The sequence below is a fragment of the Schistocerca serialis genome, chromosome 1, assembly GCF_023864345.2.
Source record: "Schistocerca serialis cubense isolate TAMUIC-IGC-003099 chromosome 1, iqSchSeri2.2, whole genome shotgun sequence".
Taxonomy (NCBI): Eukaryota; Metazoa; Arthropoda; class Insecta; order Orthoptera; family Acrididae; genus Schistocerca; species Schistocerca serialis.
The window spans coordinates 1092277776-1092294847 of NC_064638.1; the positions used below are offsets into that span (position 1 = coordinate 1092277776).

The 17072-nt window shown below is 40.4% G+C and overlaps 1 protein-coding gene across 1 annotated transcript in view; it reads left to right on the forward strand.

Annotated features, from left to right (window-relative positions):
- Nucleotides 1-1054: 1054 nt before the first annotated feature.
- LOC126455590 (zinc metalloproteinase nas-4-like) overlaps nt 1055-17072 on the forward strand; it is an 80922-nt gene continuing 64904 nt past the window's right edge. The window contains exon 1 of the mRNA XM_050091350.1: nt 1055-1145. Coding sequence (XP_049947307.1) covers nt 1055-1145 — 91 coding nt within the window. The remainder of the gene's footprint in view (nt 1146-17072) is intronic.

Consider the following 17072-nt stretch of genomic DNA (forward strand, 5'->3'; position numbering starts at 1 on the left):
CAGCACCATGCATTGATCAGCTAGAAGTAAGAGGTTTGGTTGTCTTTTCTCACTTAAGCAATATAATGCTCTAACGACATTGTATTAAGATAGAATCCATCAGAATGCTCCACAAGTTAGACCAGGGAGGATGTGTTTCTTTATACCTCTAAGCTATTGCAAAGGATATTTAAAGCTTAGTCCTTGTTAAACTGGCACTTATTCATTCAAAGATTCAAAAAAAGTTTACAGTGTTTGCAATGAAGTGGCAACAGGAAATGTGTAAATGGATGGCGATGGTCTCAGAAGTACCCTCCTTCACATACTTTGGGGAGTGTAAATGTAGATTTAATTTAGTTAGTGGCAGAATCTTTGCTATTTGTCTTGTATGAAATTAGTGTGGATGGTTCAATCATTGTTAATACAAACAAGAAAGAGCATTTTATTTTAGAGGAAAAATTAAATGTCCACTCTACAAGTAATAGAAAGTGTGTGGAAACTTATTTGTCATATAATATTCACTTTTTCAAAATTGTCAGCTTTTTGTTTGGCATCACTGGCATTCGTTGTGTCCATTATGTGGTATTTCATGTGCGTATGCTGTCACTTGTGATGTGATCTGTTCCTTCTGTCTCATTTAAACATGCCAACAATTCTAACAAGCATATGTGTTTTGTGAAGAAAATGTGCTTCAACACTAATTGAATGGAGCAACTCTCGATTGGGTATGTGCTGAATTGAAGCTGACTTATATGGCTCTCACATAATTACTACAGACATTACCAGTGATGGGGGCACATAATTGGTTGAAATTACTATGACTCATTAGCAGATAGAGTCTTGTGTAGTTTTTATCAGGAAGTTGGACTTGTTTTTGGAAGCTAAGGCATGCTAATGTTGAAATTACTTATGCGAGAGAGCACAGATTGATAAGTAACTTTCTCCAGTCACAGATAGTGGTTTGATAAAGTGACATGGCAGTATTGCTTCCTTTTGATTAGCTGAAAATATTGCAGTCAGTACCCTACTGCAGAACCCTGAACACACACTTTGGATACTCTTCCTGTGTACAAAGATGATTGTCACCCTTCTAATTGTAACATTTCTGTATTTTGTAGAAACCACTGATTTTAATATTCTTCGAAACACAAAGGCTGCTACAATAGGTAAGTTATTTGATAAGTGAAGCAAATTTAAGTAAAAGTCATTTATACGTTATTGATACATTAACTGTGATCAGTTATCCTTTGCTTACTAATTAAAAATCCTTGGTGCTTTGTTGAGAAGTAATAATAAATGAACTAGTGAAATGAGAAACCACTACTTTCACTGAAATTACTGTGAGGGCAAAGTAGAAAGTTCCTGTACATGCAATGAGATATTAAATAGTTTAAAAATTCTTTTTTTTTTTTTTTTTTTTTTTTTCGTGTACCTCCCATTCAGATCAGCGTGCATTGTCCAACATTTTTTAGTATGTAGGTTTTATCCTTGGAATGTTATTCTTGATTTTATTCTTGAAGATATGCACAATATCCATCTACAACTCACCTGGACCTTAGACATTTACAAGCACAAATTTCTGTAGTTGTAGGAGGTCCTATTAAAATGACAGATAACCTTTCTAGGCAAGTGCAGTGTTGGAAAGAACTTAAGGAAACCAGCTGTTTTTCATGTTCTATTGGAGTATTCAAAGTGCTAGCTGGAAAAAAATTTTCTGAAACAGGTGTAGAAACAACGCACTGGTCAGGAAATTAAAAAAATGTCAGGAATAAAGTTTTGAATACAAATATTATTATCAAAAATCTACAATTTTTGTAAAAGATTATATAGGATTTTTAAGACTGAATGTACTATAAAGATGGTGAGTTCTCCTCTTAACTAAAGGTGTTAGGAACATTAATGCAAAATCAAGAAGTTTGATAGCTTAGGAAAATATACGTTTTAATGCACAGTTTGCTTGATCTGGACTGAACAAAAATATTTCTATTCTTTAGAAAAGTCATCATCATTACTCATATAAGACTACATAAACCCTCTGGTTGTTGTTTCAGAATGCAATGAAAGTATTGCTACTCACTCACAATTTAGTAGATTGTTGGGTCACAAAAAGATTGCTAAACAAGTAAGCTTTCAGCCAAAAGACCTCCTTCTGAATCAAGCAAACGCAACTCTCCCACATGACCACTGTCTCTGGGTGTTGAGGCCAGACTGCAAGCAACAGTGCATATTGTGAGAATCAATCTTGGTGGTGATGTGACGGTAAGGAGGAGGCTGGGACAGGATTGGGGGGGGGGGGGGGGGGAGAGGTGGGAGGGGGGGGGGGAATTAGAGGAGGAGAGAAGTGAAAAGACTGTGGGTGCATTGCTGGAATTGAAGGCTATGTAATGGGGACAGGGGACGGATAGGTGGGTGAAGGATAGTGACCAATGAAGGTTGAGGCCAAGAGGGTTATGGGAATGAAGTATTTACTGCAGGGAAAGTTCTCACCTGTGTGACTCAGAAAAGATGGTGTTGGTAGTAAGAATCCAGGCTGTGAAGTAGCCATTGAAATGACAAATGCTGTGTTGGGCAGCATGCTCAGTGACTGAATGGTCTAGTTGCGTCGTGGCCATAGTTTGTCCGTTGATTTCATGTGTACAGTACGCCCTTGTAGAATGCAGCACATTCTTTGCAGCTTAGCTTGTAGATCACATGACTGATTTCACAGGTGGTGCTTCCTTTGATGGGATAGGTGATGCTTGTGACAGGAGTAGGTGGTGGTGGTGGGTGGAAGTATGGGACAGATCTTGCATCTAGGTCTATTGAAGGAATATGAGCCATGAAGCAAGGGGTAGGAATAGGGGTTGTGTAGGTATGGATGAGGGTATTGTGTAGTTTCAGTGTGTGGCAGAAAACCATTGTGGGAGGGATGGGGAGGATGTGGGTAGGACATCCCTCATTTCAGGGCACGACGAGAGGTAGTCGAAATACCGACAGAGACTTTGATCAGTTGCTCCAGTCCTGGGTGTGAGTCACAAGGGGAATGCTCCCTTGTGGGCAGATGGTGGGACTTTGGGAGGTGGTGAGTGATTGGAGAGATGTACAGATCTGTTTCTGTGCAAGGTTGGTCTCAGTGAGACCTTTGGTATATTTCGAGAAGGACTGCACATCACTGCAAATGTGACGGCAATGGGAAGGGACTTCTTGTTATGGAATGGGTGGCAGCTGTTGAAGTGGAGGTATTGCTGGTGTTGGTAGGTTTGAAGTGGATGGAGGTACTGATGTAGCCATTGAATCCTGCACACCTCGCTTCACCCCACCATCCAATCGTGATCCAACCCCACTGTCCCAAATCAGAATTGTTAAATTTTCAGAATTTCTTAATCTCAAACCTTGCCTCACCATCATTCCCTAAATCTTTCAACATGTAAGGTAACCTTACATCCACATAACAAACCACAATCCACCTACAAACCCTGCCACAGTGACCCCATTCTAGAAATCCAACACAATCCGCAGTATCTCCTCAAATTCTTAGATCCACCCCAGAACCTGTTCCTGGAATCTCTCTCTCTCCTCACCCGTACCACTCCTTACGCTCTAACCTTTTACCTGTTTCCTAAACTCAATAAATCCAGCCATCCAGTACGCCCCATTGTGGCCAGTTCCTGTGCCTTCACTGAGAGAATTTCTGCTCTCATAGACCAATGCCTTCAGCCTATTACCCACAAGCTACCATCCTACATAAAAGGTACCAACCATTTTCTCCACCAACTCCTAACAGTTCCTGTTTCTTTACCACACGCTGCCCTGCTTTTCACTATTGATGCCCCCTCCGTTCACACTAACATCCTTAATTCCCATGGCATTGTGAGTATTGAACACTACCTTTCCCAGTACTCAAAGGATTCAAAACCTACAACCTCCTTCCCAGTCACCACAACCAAATTTATCCTACAAACAAATGTAGGGTAGAGCAGTGGGCATCTGCATGGCACCACCCTTTGCGAACCTATTCATGGACCATCTAGAGGGACCCATACCAACCACCCAGGATCCCAAACCCCTCACATACTTCAGATTCATTGATGACATCATTCCCACCCTCAGCCACCTACCTCGATGTTGACCCACCTCAAAGATGACTGACTATACTAGTACTTATATCCATATCAAACCTATCAACCATCAACAGTACCTCCACTTTGACAACTGCCACCCATTCCATGCCAAGAAGTCACTTCCATACAGCCTAGCCACCTGTGTGTCTGTAGTGATGAGCAGTTCCTCTTGAAATATACCAAGGGCCTCACTGAGACCTTCAAGGATTGTAATTACCCTCCCAGCCTTGTACAGAAACAGATCTCCTGTGCCTTATCTGTCCAGTCACCCACCAGCTCCCAAAGTCTCACCATCCAGCCACAGAGGAGCATTGCTCTCATTTCTCAGTACCACTCAGGACTGGAGCAACTGAATCACATTCTCCACCAGGTTTTCGACTACCTCTCAGTGTGCCGTGAAATGAGGAATGTCCTACCAACATCTTTCTCACCCCTCCTACAGGGGTATTCTGCTATCCTGTGAACCTATACAGTATCCTAGCGAACCCAACAGAACCCCTCTCCCTAACCCATGCCTTATGGTTCATATCCATGTGACAGACCTAGATGCGAGACCTGTACCACACATCCATCCATCAACACCTACTGCAGTCCTGTCCTTAAGTATCCCATCAGAGGCAGGGCTACCTGTGAATCCAGTCATGTGGGTACAGCTGAGCTGCAACCACTGTGCTACATTCTACCTGGGCATGAAAACCAAAAAGCTGTCAGTCCACATGAATGGCCACTGAAAACTGTGGCCAAGAAACAGGTGGACCACCCAGTTGCTGAGCACGCTGCCCAACACAATGTTCCTCATGTCAATGACTGCTTCAAAACCTGTGACATCTGGAACTCTCCTACCAACACCAGTGTTTCTGAACAGTGCAGGTGGGAGCTCCCCATACAGTATATCCTTCATTCCTGTAATCCCATGGGCCTCAACCATTGTTAGTAAGTGTCGTCCCCCCTCCCCCCTCTCCAATCTCCAATCTCATCCCTCTATTCTCCCACAAGCAACACTTTTACATCCTCCACTCCTACGTACTACACCTGCTCCACCCCAGTCTCCTCCTTACCGTCACCAACCAGATTACTTCTCCCATCATGCAATTTTGCTCACAGTCTGGCCTTAGCAGTCAGTGTATCTTCTATATCCTGCAGCCTTTGCCCCCAAAACAGTATCTGCCGTGGAAAAGAATTACATGGTTTCTGAGCAAGATGCATCAGCTATAATGTATGGTTTTCTTAAATTTGCTGGGTTATCAAACTGTTGTTTTTACTGACCACAAAACCCATAGTTTCCTGAAGAGATACAGCTTGAGGCATTTTCGCTTTGGTAGGTGGATGTTATATTCGTAACAATTTGATATGGAAATTAGGTTTGTGAAGAGAAAAAGCAGCATAACTCTAGATACTTTGTCATGATTACCAGTCTGTAGGGAAGGTGATTATCAGGAAGAGTGACTGGAGGGACTAAACTTGTTTTATTTAATGTGAAATCAGAGGTATGAAAAGTTTGTGGGGAGAGAGCAGAATGCAAATGAATATATTTAAATAGTTCCTACATTCAAAGAAACTCCCAAAAGTTGAAGTCAAATACAAATAAGGATGTGTTATTTAGGAGAAGGAAGGCTGGTAGGGAAGAATGAAAGTTGTGTTTTCCTGATGAGCATTCCGATGCTGTTATGGGTATTACAAGATGCGAAAATGCATTGCCAAAGTACAGGAGACAGTGATGTTCAATGACTTATGGCACGGAGAATAGAAGTGGGTAACTGCCTGTGTTTAGTGTGAGAGAAACAGATCTGTATCCATACCTTTACAAGCAAATATATACAGTTTCATACCTCAGGGGCCATGACAGCTTATTGCGGTAGATCTCTTTGGTCCCATACATGCTTTTTGTGGTGGGTGGTCTTTATTTTTGTTGTATTGAACCCCTACTCAAAATATATGAGATTTTACCTGATCAGGAGGGCTACAGCATCAGTATTAGGAAGTAAACTATAGGAGAATTATTTTGTGCATGTGGGCTTGCCAACAGCACTTTTAACAGACAACGGACCGCAGTTTGTTGCAGGAAATTTACTGCCCTGCTTGAAAGCAAGCAGGCCAAAGATGTTTGCATTTCATCATATTTTCCTAAGCTTACTGAGGTGAAATGTGGGCTAATTATTTGGGGACCTTTACATAAATCATAAGTCATTGGTGGCATGAATCAATGAGTGTCCCTCCACATGAACTGATGTTTGGAAAAAAAGCCCTCAAATATTATTGAGGAGGAGGTTATTTTCCACTACTGCAAACTTTAACGACAACACAACTAGGACTTGAAGCTTTATGTAGAATGGAAAACAGAGCCACAAACCAAGTGACATAACATGACAAAAAGGCAAAAGCTGTAATGTTTAAAATGAACAATTTGGTTTTGGTCGAGAGAGGCCACTGCAGATATTAAAAAGTTTCTCCATGTGTATGGGCCTGAGATGGGGTCTGTTGTTCCTTTTCACCTCATTCCACTTTGTTAATGATTATTGAATGATTTTAGAAGCTAATATGAGCTCAAATTATTCAAATTAAGAAAGAATGATGTGGTAGGAGACCTTTATTGAAAATTTTGTTTGCGTGAAATTCATCTCGTGCTAATGTTTGCTTGAACTATTCAGCAGAAGAGGGTATGTGTTCAAAAGCACTGAAACCCAACAGGGATGACTTTACAGTGCTTTCTTGTTGGAAAGGGGTATATGGCCAAGAAGGAAGAACAAAGTTTAATGCACCATAAATAACAAGGTCATTAGAGACGGAGCACAAGCTAGGATTGGGGAAGGATCGGGAGGAAATTTGCTGTGCCTTTTTGAAAGAAGCCATCTCGCATTTGCCTTAAATGGTTAAGAGAAATACTGGAAAATCTATATCTGGATGGCCTGATGGGGCTTTGAATCAACATTCTCCAGAATTTGAGTCCAGTGTGCTAACCATTGCACCATTCTGCTTGGTGTTTGCCCAGTGGACAGCTTCCAGATACAGTGGCGGAATAATACTGCCACTGGTTCCTTAGCTTGCAGTGCAATTTTCTTTTCTGAAATAATGGGCCCCATTTTTTACCTGTCCAGGGGAGAGACATAAAGTAATGGGAATTTTTTAAATATCTTACTAGCATCCTTCATGGAGCTGAAGAGGACGTGAGGCAAGGGGTATGAATTAACTTTAGTAGGTTCCCTGCGTACTTATAGGAAGGCATCCAGTGAAAATAGCATTTGCTCTTCACTAAACCAAGGCAATAAGTAGGGCCACCTTCTCGTTTTTTGGGAGAGTGGGCTGTGACTGGACTCTAAATGTAAGTCTGTGTCAGCATTCGATGAAAACAACAATGTAGCCAAGAAAGATATGTGGAGCTTATCACAACAAGAACAACAGAGAAGCTACCAGACTCCTCTGTGCTCCATCATGCTGTATTACACCAAGGGCATCTTCAGCACTGGTGAATCATCCCAGCAGCTGGTGTTATGTATTCCTTGGTGTTGGAGATGGTGATGCAGCTAGCCAACTTGTCTCATAAGTTTCCGACATGCTTGTACTTCGTGCTTGCATCTCCCTGACCACAGTACTAAAAGTGCTGAGGGCTCCTGTGTCATGATAAATAATATTTTGATTTAAAGTGCTCTAACATTTGGTGAAATTTTGGAAATCATGAAATAATGTCTTAAGACCAATGTGAAAGGACTAAGATTTGGCTCTCTCTGCTTTGCTGTTGGGTACTGTAGTAAATGGTAAGTGTTTTGTTCTTTACATTGTTTTAGCAAGCCACCACCCTTCAAAATAAATTGTTTATTGTCAAAATATGAATCTCAAGGAATAGAGTGTAAATGAGTTAGCAAATAGTGTACTATGTGAAATGAGCTCATGGCTTATATATAAATTTTTTGATGCTGTTGTGGAATGACAGCAGTCATGTTTAATATTTTAATGAAAAGCAGCCCAGACAGTTTCTTTAAAATAAATAAATAAATAAATAAATAAGAAAAAAAAGTAGTTTGTGGCGTGTCAGTTAGTGCTACACAGTGGCTCTGTGAACTGGCTCCTCAGGCCATCTCGAGCCTTTGGTCTGAGTATGACCTTGGAGACTGAAACTGATTACCAGAATTAAATTTAAAGAAATAAATGTTGGGATCTGGACTTAAAAATAGACAACAGATTTCAAACATGGCAACTTTTACATTTATCTGTAAAATTTACGAAACTGCAGCATTTTACAACTTTGCGGTCAAAAATTTGAAACGTTAACATTCGGTAAGCACTCCATTTCTGTTTGGTCAATTGTTTGCATGGGTTGAAGGCAAGTCTGTAGTAGTCAATAACTCATTCTGTGATATGATTGGTGCTTTTAACCGTGATGTTGGTTTTGTCATTGGAATTGAATTTAAAGCAGGGATAACAGTTCTTGTTCTTCCAAGTGAATGTGTCGACAGGCTCTGCTCCACAAATTCTTTGTTCTGCTGAGTTCACTCATTGTGATTTAACCTATATTCTTTGACCATGTGTGAACTAATTACATTTGTTCCAAGTGTGTGTATGGTTTTTTTTCCATGTGCATATTCTTTCTTCCAAGGTTGGCATCGTGTTCATTAAATGGTTTTTGAGTGTTCATGTTGTAAGTTTATGTGACGTTTGTTCTTGGACATTTTTATACATTATATTCCTGTTGTAGGATTCATGAATAAATCCATCAAGAAACAGAACTTCCAGACAGTTAAAGAATCATATTCTGTTGATTTTCTATTCATATTAAAATCAAGAAAGGGAGGAAAGTTTGCCTTTTGCACAGTATTAGTATGTGGGTGTGATATTAATATTGCACATGGTGGAAGAAACAATTTAAGTTATCACCTGAAGCATGGTGAACACGTAAGTTATGTTAAATCAAAGGGAAATAACAAGAAAATCACCTTTTTTGCCAAATCTGGAAACGTTGACAGTGATGTAATTAGGGTGGACTGTCTGTCTACTTCCTTTTCAGTGGAACACCATGTGCCCTTAAGTGTGGCTGATCATGCTGGTACTTTAAGGAGATGTCTCCCACATCAGAAGTTGCAAAGAAATATAGTTGTGGACACATGGAAACAACATGCATTGTAAATAAAATAGCAAAAACTGCATCATCTGAAGTTTTTAAGTGCCTTCAGAATGGACCATTTTCTTTGGCAATTGATGGAAGCAGTGATACAATGCCAAGTTGCATCCTATTGTTATTACATTCTATGATATTCTGTGGGAAAAAGTAGTGAGCACTGTGCTACCCAGACCAGCATTAGACAGGGATTCAATAGGGCAAAACATAGGTAACCTGATTTTATCACAGCTAGATTCTCATAACCAACTGAAAACTGTCGCTTTCTGCTCCAACAATGCTGCTGTTATGATGGAACACAAAAAATGGGGATCCAGCAGTTCTGAAGGAAGTTCAGCCAGGTATTGGCATCATAGGTTGCATTTGTCACCTGATTAATCTAGCAGCTGAAAAAGATGCTGGAAGATTACCACTTAAAGTGAATGAGATCCTTGCTGATTATATTTTATTTCTTAGAGAAGAGTGTCAAAAGAAAAGAATGTCTTCAGAAATTTCAGAACTCTCACAATAAAGAGGCAAAGAAAATTCTGAAGCATGTGTATAGTAGGTGGTTATCTTGAGACAAATGTTTGGACAGACTACTGGACCAGTGGGATTTGCTTCTTTCTTTTTTCAAGGAAGAAGTAATATTATGTACCCATAACATTTCTACAAGACTGACATCTTTCAAAATACCTAGAATTGAACGCCGTGGATCCAAAGAGATGACAATTCTTGATTCTGCTATTGCCCCTACAAGAATATCTTTATTCTTCCAAATGTGACACTCCCATCCTAAAAATTAAAGACTTATGATACAACATGTGAAGAAAAATTGTTTTTGTTTCTCCTCAAACTGGAACAAGGCCTTTTGCATTTTCCTTCATGTGACTATTCCTGTATTTGCTAAATTGAATGTTGCCATTCAGACTTCTTCCCCACGAGTTCACTTTTTATTAGAATTTCTAATGGATTTGCTAAAGCAGTTGTTCACCAAATTTGTTAAGTCAAAAATCATCAAAAGCTCCTCATTTGCTTGAAGTTCAGTACAACTTGCTTCAAAATCAAAGAAGTGACGATGAGTTAGTTATTGGCATTGAGACTTCGAACATAGTCAATGATCTCCAGGATACACATAAATCCCTTTTGTTCTCATCAGTAAGAAACTACTTTTGTACTGCCTGTGACTACATCATCAACAAGTTTCCACTCAAGATGACGCGTTAAAGCATGCTCAAGTTGCTAGGTTAGACAAAATTGTAGATACACATTTCTTCCATTCGTTTTTCTTGGAAAAATTTCCTCTCGTAATATGTGGGGGAGAGAATGAAACAACAGATGAGATGGTGAATGTGCTTCAGAGGCAGTTCACAGGTCTTCAGGTAGATGACACTTTGGCTGCAAATCGAGATGCTGCAAGTGATTCCAGTTGGGCACAAATATCAAGAATTCATGGACCTGATGGACTTCTTAAGTATAACCGAATTTCTAGAGTAATGCTCTCTATACTCACCAAATCCCAGAATGTGAAAGCATTTTCAGCCTTGTGAAGAAAAATAGAACAGAATTCAGATCATCCATGTCCAATGAATCTCTGGAGTCTTTCTATTTTAAAGACCAGGAGTTCTATTTCCTGTCATAACAAAATGTTTTCTCCAGACTTTTTGCAGGAAGCTAAAAAGTCCACAACTATGACTTTAAAGTCAAACTAGCATGTAGTTTGCAGTACACATCACATTATTTTTTGTCTGTGTTACAAGTTTTAGTGTGTAAAGCTTTTTTCAATTATTGCATATCTGCTTAATTTATCAGGGAAGTCCTGTTATGTATGCTTCAGACCAATATTCACCATAGCTGCTGCTGTTTAACATGGATTTCTTCTTGATTGTTATATTCATCTAAAAATCATTGAAGTATCCTGTTTAGAACATGAATTATTGTATCTTGTAGCTCAGAAGTATTATTATTTTTGTCAAGCTGGGTTATGTCAAAAATCGTTAGATTTTTTGTCACGTGTGAGTTTTACTTATAGCCCTTTTCAAAAGTTGTCAGCTATACACTTAACTGCAACACAACACAAATGATTATAATTATTATCACAGGCTGGCCAGACCACATCAAGTCAAACATTTAAAATTATTATGACCGAAGATAGATGAAAAATGCAGAAAGTGGAGGCCATTGTCTCCACTGTAAGAATATTCTCCAATGAACTGTGGATGGTTGTTTTCTTGGTCTAATTTTGGTCTGTTATATAGTGTCATATTTTTTTCAGGTTTGTGCATCCAAAACAGTGTCCTTACTGTAGAAAAGAACAGTCAGAATGACCAGATTGTCTGCTTTCGAAATTCATGCAGGCTGTTGTATGCAGCTTGATTATAACTCTTCTATCTCAGTAGATATGTAATATTCCATTGTGATAGTTGTGGTTAATAATGAGGACTCATTCAAACAGAATGGCAGCAGTCATTCAGTGACATGAACAGAAAACTAATTTAAATTTGTTTTAACATTTTTTCAACAATTTTACAGAAAGGTTTGCACTTTTCTGCAAGTTCAGATGTTGAAATCTATGTGGAAAGACTTTATTGTGGTAAAATCCTGTTACTCTGTACAGGAATTTCATACAGTAATTTAAAGCCTCTCACTGTAAAGCTCTTACTAATTGACCTATTCAGATATGACTTGCAACTAACCTTCACAATTTCAGTTCTGCCACTACCTGAATCCCACTTTTCAAACTTCACAGAAGCTCTCCTGAACACCCAACAATACTCCTTGGGGGAAAGGATATTATGGAGAAATAGCTTAGCCACAACCTAGATGTTGTTTCCAGGATAAAACTTTGACTCCAAAGGAAAATACTCAGCCACAATGTAGGGTTGTTTCCAGAATAAATCTTTGGCTCCAAGGAAAAGTACACACTTCATGAAAAATTAAAACTTAGTGTTGGAATGGAATGAACCCTCACACTTTCCAGACAAAACTGTTATGACTGAACTGTAAGGGGGGTTGTAAGTCATGCCTGTATGTGAAATACAGTTGGCTTTGTGGGTGGTATACAAGGTTATTACAAATGACAGAAGTGATTTCACATATTTGATATAGGTATATTATTTGACATTTTGCCACAGGACATTGCACACAAGTAGAACAACTCAAACTTTTTTTTTACAAGTTATAAGTACTCCACATGTACCCCACTACTGATTCTGCAGATATCAAATCGATAGTCAATTTCTTCCCTATCGGCCTGTTCAAAAGCACTGTTGATATGAGTCTGCAGTTCTGATAGGTTTGTTGGTAGAGCAGGCATTAACACATACAAAAATGTGGGATTTGATCAGGAAATGTTGGAAGCCATGACATGAAATGCTGATCATCTACACACCATGACTGATCAATCAGTTTCTCAGTTCCCTGTTTAAGAGTTCATGAATATCGTGATGGAAGTTGGTGGATGAAGCCCACACTGTCAGTTTCCAGTTGTGGCATGAGCCAGTTTACATGCACAACCAGATACAAGTGTCCTTTAATGGTCTTTCCACGAAAGAAAAAAAGGACTGTAAACTTTAAATGATGAGACTGCACAGAATTCATTAACTTCTCGTGAATGCTGAATGCGCTGCGCAATAGCATGAGAATTCTCTGTCCTTGGATTCGGTATAGTGCCTGTTCACTGTGCCATTCACAAAAAATGTTGCTTCATTGCTGAAGATGAAGCAGCTGAAGCAAACTGTCATGTAATATGCTGAGAACTGATCTATGACTGATTTTCACTTTTTCCATTGTCACCTCAATTAGAATTTGCAAGTCATCTTGTGTTTCCCTGTACTTCACAGAAGGTTGGTCTGCCATTTCATGCTCATTATTGAGACTTGTTTGACCACAGGGTGAAGCACCTGTTGCATGTACTGCTGTGACATATGCTTCTGTATTGTTTCTGTACACTTCTACCAACTAGGCCTGGATTGTTACTATGTTGTTGCCCTTCAAATGCAGAAAACGATACTCCACTTTGTCAGTGGGCTCCACCATCTTCTTTTGGCTCCTAAAGTAGTGAATTTTTGTACTGTGGTGTGAGATTTCATTGTTACAAGAACCACAGACATATTACTGCAAACAAACAAAAAATTATGTAATTGTAGTGTGTCAGAGTGAAAATTAAAACTTTATGATTACCCCCTTGAACAGTCACTAACATAGCCACAGGTATCAGAAATATAAGAATTCTTAGCATACCACTTGAAGTCAGTGGTGAATAAACCACCACACATTAACAGATTTAGGGATATATGAGGGCAGTGTCATACATGTACGTCTGAACAGACTACATCTGCGATAAGCTATCCATATTGCCATTGATATATCTCCAGTGTGAAAGAGCAGCCCACAGAAAATTGCAGTGGACATTACATTAAACCTGACACTGCAAAATGAGATGAAAATGATTAAAATTGTTATATGGCAAGCCAGGGAAAAGCTGAATGATCTACCAACTAAAAACCACAGAAGATCTCAATCCAATAACATGCCTGAAGGCTGGAATAACAGCAAAAATAACAAAATGTGAGAGATTAAAATAAAATGGGGACAGTATTTTTGGCTTGTGTGTTTAATATGGACAGCTATTTTTATGGAGCCACAATATAAATCTTTACTATGAACCTTAAACATGGTCACACATTCTCTCTCTGCATAAATACATGGCATCTCTCCTCACAGCCTGCAATTTCCACCAGAGTAATTATGTAAGACACTAATTCAAAAAATTCTTAATTATGAGGTAGAGTATGACCTTTAAATGATAACAAATATTATCTACCCTTAATGATCTGTACATTACAGAGGCATTTCATCATGTTTATCTTAACACAATCTCCATTGCTGAAAATTATTTCTTGCGATGGGGTCTATCGAACATGATGTGTGAGTGGAATAATGTTGACTGTGTGCAAATGAAGTACGATACAACCTAAAGTTGAACTGCAGTTCATATTCCCCTGGTAAGTTTAGAATTACAAGGAACATTATTGATTGTGATTTAACTTTTGACAAAACTAACCTGACTCCTGAATAAACTTGACCCAACTGTCACTGAAGTCAGATGGCTGAGCTCCTGACTGGCAGATTTGAATCAAGATGTATCCAGGAATATGAAAAGGCTTACCTGTTGCTTCATGGCATCTACCACCCAGAACAGCACGAGTTGCGCAGCTTGCAGCATATGTGGTAGTGGTTCAAAGAGCTCCAGGACGAATTTACTGTATTTTCCTGTCCACCATAATCCCCAGATTTAAACCCAGTTTAGAATCTGTGAGATCACATCAATTGGCCTGTTCATGCCGTGGATCCTCAACCAAAAAATCTAATGCAGCTGGCCATGGCACTGGAGTCAGAGTGGCTCCACACACCTATTGGGGCCTTCCAGTACCTCACTAACACTCTTCGTACATGTCCTTTTTGTAAAAGGTGTCCCGACCCCGGTAGCTGTGTGGTCAGCACGACAGACTGTCAATCCTAAGGGCGCGGGTTCAATTCCCGGCTGGGTCGGAGATTTTCTCTGCTCAGGGACTGGGTGTTGTGTTGTTCTCATCATCATCATCATCATCATCATTTCATCCCCATCGACATGCAAGTCGCCGAAGTGGCGTCAAATCGAAAGACTTGCACCAGGCGAGCGGTCTACCCGACGGGAGGCCCTCGTCACATGCCATTATTATTATTATTATTATTATTCTGTAAAAGGTGATTATTCAGGCTTTTGACAGGTGGTGACATTAATATGACTGGACCGTTTAGTTAACACTTTGTAGTCCAAATAGTTGGAGAATCTGAAACAAACATGAAGTATCTGGGCCGCAAGTCTCTGGAAATGATAACCAAATCTGGAGCACTTTTGAAAATACAAAAACAATTTAAATGAAACTGGAAATATATTATTCAGTCCTCATGGATGCTTGTAGATACTGACCTGAATATGAGAATTCGACGTGTGCCGTGCATGAAAAACAATTTAAATACAGCATTTGGTATCAACTGGGTATTCCACATGGATGTCTGTAATGCAAACACACACATCAAATGTGGATAGTTTTGAGCATAGAAAACATACTAAACCCAAAATGAATACAAACTGGGCTCACGCTGTGCTTGAAAAATTGTTTACCAATAATGTCTTGTAACGGTTAACACTGACAGTGCCTACTGACATGCATAGCGCAAAATTATTCTGACTTCATTTGGAAACAACTGGGGCTTTGAGATGAAAAAATACATTGATTAATGTGCTGATATATGGAACTACAAATTTAATAACTATGGATCCAACAGGGCCAAAAAAAATGGACTCCCCAAAGGGGAAAAAAATAAAGACTGTAGCTCATGAGCTATTAAACGTGGGAAAATCATCTGGTTCTGTGTCAGAAAGTTGGGTGCCTGACACTAGACACTGCAAAGCAGCACAAGGCAGAATTACATAAAACTTGGCTGAATGTCATCACTGCAGTGCTCAGGCTCTATCTCATAGCAATTATATATCGGCTATGTAGTAAGGTTCTTGCTACACCAACAGAACATCACTGGCACACCGTAAAGAAAGCAAGTTTCTCACATGGATGGAAATTTCTGGGGAGAAACTTGAGGGGATCAATCTCAATGGTGGTGGAAAGATATTCCTACCACCTATGGTGCCTGCCGTAACGAGAGCACTTCAGAGAGAGTGTACCTGTCTGACTACTAGGAGAGGATCATCTTCTAGAGAAGATTGTGAGGGTCACAGGTCCTGAGATGAGAGAGCACCTCACAGGAGACCTCCATCCCCATCCTCAAGAGGAGGATGCTAGGATGAAAACGCCAAATGCAGCACTAGTGGCATCAGTGGTGGCATCATGCGGAGGTGGCTCTTGAGGAGCAGAGTGATGACAGCGAGGCATGTCAGCATGGCAGATGGTTGAGGGCAGCTGACAGCTACCAGGAAGACAGGCAACCCGGAGGATGGTGTGCTGGTCAGCAAAGCAAACAAGTGCCACATGAGTGTGAGGTAGCTTGGGCTTTAACTTGAAAAAAGACATACCTGTATGGCACAGTGACTGGTGTACAGTGTGTGTCAGCCTGCCAAGGAGTTGTGAGGTTGCACGTGGTAACCCAGACATATGGGACATGGACGACAAGGTACTGTGTGGCCAACGCATGTGATTCAGTACACGTTGAAGTGCACAAACGCCTGCGGCAGTGGCTGGTGCTGCTGCTGCTGTCTTCCAGAAGCCCCTGTGTAATTCTGTCATGGAAGTGGGTTATGACATTGACCTCTGGGCACTAAAGGAAGTGTCTGGTGCTACAACAGAGGTAGCAGTTCTGCTGGCGTCAAAGACACCCAAGCATTGCCAGGAGCTGGAGGAGCAGTGCCTGCAGCTGCATTGGGTCGCAGTAGTGAGGTGACAGGCTCCGTGTTGGGTATTGAATTCCCTCCATCAGGCTCTGCGTATTCTGCAATGAAATCTGTGTACTGAATACCAAGAGCAGGAAGTAAAATGAAAGGGAGGGAGGTTGTTGCATGTGGTTCCCAGGCAACAGGTGGTGGTTTAGCAGCTCTGGCAGGGGTGGTGCCGGTGGCATCACTGGCTATGACACCAGCAGTGTTGGCGGTGGCAGCAGGTAGGCCACAATTGCTGGGGGGGCACACAGGCATTATGCAGGGTGATCACAAACGCTGGATTGAATCTATTGACAGAAACAAATGATGGGGCACTGTGGAGACACAGTGCAAAGAATTTGTCACCACTCTTCACGTTAAGGTGAGGGTGTAAGTACTATGGGCAGAGTGGGCAAGCATAAATGCTTAACATCTCATGCATGCACATTGCAAGGTCACGTTTCATAAAAGCCTTCTGCTCACCATGGCG